Source organism: Pyrus communis, chromosome 15, assembly GCF_963583255.1.
Source record: "Pyrus communis chromosome 15, drPyrComm1.1, whole genome shotgun sequence".
NCBI classification, from domain to species: Eukaryota; Viridiplantae; Streptophyta; class Magnoliopsida; order Rosales; family Rosaceae; genus Pyrus; species Pyrus communis.
This window is the reverse complement of record NC_084817.1, coordinates 3,048,679-3,054,678: the sequence shown is the minus strand read 5'-3', so window position 1 is coordinate 3,054,678 and position 6,000 is coordinate 3,048,679. Positions and strand designations below refer to the sequence as shown.

Sequence of the window (6,000 nt, the reverse complement as noted above, 5' to 3'; positions counted from 1 at the left end):
ATCATCTTTTCTCAACTTGTCACTTGGAACTAGCGGAATGCTAACAAGTTTACAATCATGCAGCCCAAACTTCTTGAGAAGAGAAATGGCATACTTTTTCTGATGAATGAAGCTACTAGATTTAGTTTGCATAACTCTCATTCCCAGAAAGTGATGCAGTAAGCCCAAATTTTTCATCTCATACTTATTCATCATATCAACTTTAAATTCCTCGACCAATTCAAGACTACTTCCATTGTAAATGATATCATCCACATAAATTGACACAATGAGCATTCATGCACCTTCTTTCCCATTTGTATACAAGGTTGCTTCACTGCTACTCTTCTTAAACCCATATTCATCAAAATATGAGTCAATTTCCCCATACCAAGCCCTTGGTGCTTGTTTCAACCCATAGAGTGCTTTGTGTAACCTATGCACCTTGTCTTCCTCTCATTTGGCAATAAAACGCTATGGCTGATCTACATACACTTTTTCTTAAAGTACTCCATTCAAGAATGCAGATTTAACATCTAATTGAAACAGTTGCCAATTGTTCTTTGCAGAAAGAGCAATCAATGTTCTTATAGTATCTAGCCTTGCAACAGGTGCAAATGTCTCATTGTAATCCACTCAAAGCTTCTGTGCATAACCTTTTGCCACCAACCTTGCTTTGTTTTTTTGCACAGATCCATCTAAGTTCAACTTAGTCTTGTATACCCACTTCACCCCAATTACTGGCTTGTCAAGTGGTCTATTTACCAATTTTCAAGTCTTGTTCTTTTCAATCATGTTGATCTCTTCCTGCATTGCAACTTTCCAAGCATCATCTTATGCAGTATCATCAAAACACTCAGGTTCAACAATACACAGATTGCAATGCTCGTACACTTCACTTAGATTTCTCCATCTCAAATGAGTTGAATCAAAAGCTTGTGTATCAACAAAATGTATTTCCACATCTGCACTCTGAGCACTAGATCTTTCACAAGAAATATGAGATGTTAACCTAATAGAACTCCTAGCTTCACCTTCATCAGTTTCTCCATACTCAGTTGAGATTAGAGGAACACAAATTTCTTTCACTTTGTTTTCTTCCCAACTCCACTTTCCATTCTCATCAAATATTACATCTCTGGACACAATCACCTTCATTGTAATAGGATTGAGAATCCTATATCTCTTCTCACAAAAAACCATATCCAATGAAGATACATTTTGCACTTGATGCTTTCAACTTATGTCTCAGATTTCAAGGTATTAGAGAACAGCACACAACACCAAATAGCTTGAGATGTTTAATCCCAGGTTTTCTTCCAATACAAGCTTCAAATGGTGTAACATTGTCTAATGCACTTGTAGGATATGTGTTCAATAGATAAACTGCAGTGTTGGTTGCCTTTCCCCATAGCTTGTAGGGTAGCTCCTTCTCATGCAACATACTTTTAGTCATTCTCACTATTGTCCTGTTCTTCCTTTTTGTCACTCCATTTTGCTATGGAGTATAGACACAGTGAGCTGCCTTTCCATGCCAATTGATTCACAAAATGCATTAAACTCAGTGAAAGTAAATTCTCCACCCCTATCAGTTCTCAGTTTCTTCAGTGAGTAACCACATTCCAGTTCAACCATTGCTCTAAACTTCTTGAATACCATAAACACTTCTGACTTATTTCTCAAAAAGTAGATCCAACACATTCTTGAATAATCATCAATGAATGTGAGGAAATACCTGTTTCTACTCATGGTTGGAACCTGCATAGGTCCACAAATATTAGAATGTACCAATTCCAATGGTTCTTGTGCTCTCCAAGTAGTCTCCTTAGGAAATGACTCATTGTGATGCTTCCCAAGTACACACCATTGGCACACTTCATCACTATCTTGGATTTCAGGCAGCCCAACACCATTCTACTAAAAATGTCAGGGCTTAGAATTTGTGTTTTATATTAAAAGTTATATCCAAGCCTTGGAAAAATCTACCAAAAATGTTGCTGCCCTTCAAGTGCATTTGAGAGATTCTATTTCTTGAACGAGACGTATACTATAAGTCGGCAGTGTTGTGTTGTGGGGATTCGTGAATATCGACGTATTGACAGTACTGTTGACATTGCTAGAAGTAACACTTCTTCGCTACTTACATGTTAGGAACCATCGTTTCTTACTTCGTATCTGCTTATCACAGTGTAATTAATTTGCTATAAATCACAAAAAGACGGAAGAAACTAAAATGAGTAGTAAGCTCAAACGGATATGCTACTTCTTGATATTACTTGGAAAAGAATCCTCTTATTGCTCTCTCTTTCGTCAGTTGACTTTTCTCTAAATTTTTCATTGAAAACACGTCTGTCCAAGGTTGCTTATTGAAAGTGTGGCCAATGCAGTCCAGCTCTCGAACATTGGATCAGTCGTCCGTGGAAAAGAACATTGTATATTTCTGGTGGAGATTATTTATGATTTATTTTTATGCATTGTTACGAATTTTTTGTCATGTTTAGATCTCAAATTTGTCGATAAACATAACGAAAAATGTCTCTTGTCTCTCTTAAACCTTCATTAAAAACAATGAGCTAGACTGTTTCTTCTGTCATTAGTTTAATGATTCAACTTCGTCATCATCGTGCATATCTCGTAGCCATGAAACAGATTGATACCCTCGTAACACACAGCTGATGGCTAACAGTATATATGTTCATAGAAACCCAACATTTTATATCAAAGTCTTCGGATGCATTTGTCGAGTGGATCAATGATTTCTCTTGTGTAATTCGAAAGGCCAGTCATGTGTTTAGAATTGAAACACAAAATTTTCTTTCGAATTTACACGAGAAGTTGTTGAAATGTATCAAAGAAGGCTGTCAAATTTTAGTCTCTTGAACATTTTCATCATCATCAATTGTTTCCTTTCCTTGACCTTTGCCCATCCACTTTCCTTCAACATCACTCGCTTCTTTCCCGGAACAAACAACGACACTATTTCCTATGGAGGTGACGCTGTGCCTTCTTCGTCGGGAGTGATTGAACTCAACATAGTCACAGAACTATTCCGCACTGGCCGAGCCACATATGCAAAGCCTCTGCACCTATGGGACAAGGCGAAGGGGACACTCTCAGACTTCACTACTAATTTCTACTTCACAATCGACACTCTTAACAACACCAACTTCGCTGATGGACTTGTCTTTTTCCTTGCCCCAGTTCAATTCCCAATCCCGCCAGACTCTGCTGGTTGTGATCTCGGACTATTTAACACCACCTCTCGTTTCGCCAAGTCCACTAACCAGCTCGTAATGGTGGAGTTTGACACTTTCACGAACCCATGGGATCCTCCAGGGTCACACGTAGGGATCAATATAAACGAAATTTCCTCAGTTGTTACTGCAAGCTGGAATGCAAGCTTCAACAGCGGGAAGGTTGCGCATGTTAGGATAGATTACAATGCTACCACCAAGAACCTCAGCGTGTTTTGGAAATATGAGGAAGACCCTGATCACAATGTGGGAAGATCTTCTCTTTCTTATGTTGTTGACCTAAGAAAGGTTCTCCCGGAGTGGGTTACTACTGGATTCTCAGCTGCTACCGGCCTTCTCAATGAGCGCCACGTCATATATTCATGGGATTTCACTTCAAGTTTGGATTCAGATAGCAAAAAGAAGGGAATTTGGAGGCCAATTTTGATTGCTGTAGCTGTTACTTCTGTCGTGTTGGTCCTCGGCGTAGCCATATGGAGGTTCGTGATGAATCGGACGGGTAGTACCAGTACCAGTACCAGTACCAGTGGAGCTGGAAATACCTCCAATCATGTCCCCCCTACACATAATCTTCAGAGCCTTTCCTTGCCAAAAGAATTTTCTTACCAAGAATTAGTTGAAGCCACCAACGGCTTTGCTGACGAAAACAGGCTAGGCCAAGGAGCGTCGGCGCATGTTTATAAAGGAAAATTACAAGATCTAGCCTTCCCGGTTGCTGTCAAGAAATTCTTCGCTGAGTCTGAACAGTATGAGAGCCTTTTCATCAACGAAGTCACAGTAATAAGGCGCGTAATGCATCGAAACTTGGTGCAATTCGTTGGATGGTGTTATGAGCGGGCCGAATGCTTCCTTGTTTACGCATACATGCCTAACGGTAGCCTCGACATGCATTTATTTGGCCCTAGAACAACGTTGCAATGGGACCGGAGGTATGGCATAGCGATAGGATTGGCCTTGGCGCTTGATTACCTACACGAAGGCGCAGAGCAGTGTGTCCTTCACAGGGATATCAAAGCAGCTAATATATTGCTGGACGACGATTTCAAAACTAAGCTTGGTGATTTTGGGATTGCAAAGCTCGTGGATCCCCAGTCCCGGTCCAAGACCCATCACACTACTAGAGTGGCAGGAACTTACGGCTACATTGCCCCCGAATATGCAAATGAAGGGAGAGCCAGCAAAGAATCGGACATGTTTAGTTTTGGCGTTGTGGCCTTGGAAATTGCTTGTGGAAGGAGGCCTTACCTGCAGGGTGGAGGCTTCCGTGGGCCGCTTTATGAGTGGGTTTGGCAACTGTACGTTGCGGGAAATCTACTCGATGCAGCGGATGAGGCGTTGCGAATGGATTTTGATCAGTATAAAATGAAATGCTTGTTAATGGTGGGGTTATGGTGCACTCACTACAACAAGGAGAGACGGCCAAAAGCAGGGGAGGTGGTGAAGGTCCTTCAGCTAGAAGCACCACTGCCTGAGCTTCCAGAAGACCGACCTCACCATCCTCTGCCGTTTCATCCTCTTCAACAAGTAGCTGAATCGGAATCTCATGTATCTATAACTTCGAGCTTCAACACCTCGGGTCGTTAAAGTAGCACGATCACCAAGCTACATCCATGCGTAATATCTTCAAGACCCCTACTTGTTTTTATTTTATTTTATTTTATTTTATTTTATTTTTTTTTCGTCTTCTTCCCCTCAAAGGACTGCCTTACATCATGCTGCAAAGTTGTATGATATCGGGTGTATAATGTCTGAGTTAAGTTTTTCCTTTTTATGAAATAACAAATTGCATCAGATGTCTAAGAATAACATTGTAGACGTCGAAATTTAAGCAAAATAAATGTTCACCAACACGTTAAATTGTGACCCACAAGAACTTATGTGGTTTGTTGTACCATGTGTCTCACAAATTGCACATATAATATGTGACTCATCAAAATCGAACGAGTCATCAGAATTACACGTGTCAACAACTGATGAAAAGAAATAGAATTGCCAGATTAATGGTGGAAACAATTGAGGAATTATCTTTTGATTGACTTAGATTTAAATCAAACATACATCATGTCAATGAATTTATTTAATTAAATTACCAAGTTAATTGATTCGGTTCAAATTAATTCCAAATCAAGGCCAAATTACAATATCTTGGTTACATCAAAATCAAGTACGATGAAATTGGCCAGCACCTTTTGGGCAACTCAATTGCACTTTCAACAAATTAATTCATTTAGCTGGATCAGCATTGAGGCCAGACGAGGACGGAGGCAACTTATCTTTTAATTGGCTTTGACTTAAATCAAACATAAATCATGTCAATTAATTAATTTATTAAAGGGAAATGTTATTGACACTCCAAAAATCTCATTCTACACTCCTCGCAAGTGTATTTTTCTTTCTAAATATAGAAAGTTTGGAGCGTAGAATGAGAAATTTGGAGTGCCAATAACAATTCCCTTACTAAATTACCAAGGTAATTGATTTGACTTTTTCCATTTGTAAGGTTAATTTTGTTAAATTAAAGAGTTTAGTGATTTGGTTCAAATTAAGTTCAAATCAAGCTTTAGTCAAAACAATTTATGGAGGCAATTTCCTTAAATCAAGGCCCGGAAAATGAATTGGTTCAATATAAAGAATCACGGATAGGCCTATAAATACCTCAAGACAAATAAGGGACTCTCAGAAACACTATACAAACTCAAAAGACTTAGAAAAATCTCTGCAATCTTCATTACGCTCGTGGAGAATCAACAAGTACAACAAGCATACG

General features: G+C 39.3%; 1 protein-coding gene across 1 annotated transcript; it reads left to right on the top strand.

Moving 5' to 3' along the window:
• The first annotated feature begins 2,822 nt into the window (after positions 1-2,822).
• On the top strand, positions 2,823-4,817 carry LOC137717252 (L-type lectin-domain containing receptor kinase IX.1-like). Its single transcript, XM_068456555.1, has one exon. The coding sequence runs from the start codon at positions 2,823-2,825 to the stop codon at positions 4,815-4,817; it is 1,995 nt and encodes a 664-aa protein (XP_068312656.1).
• The last annotated feature ends 1,183 nt before the right edge of the window (positions 4,818-6,000 follow it).

What these genes read in the sequence shown, in the direction of transcription:
- LOC137717252 (XM_068456555.1), top strand. Translation starts at nt 2,823, where the DNA reads ATGTATCAAAGAAGGCTGTCAAATTTTAGTCTCTTGAACATTTTCATC.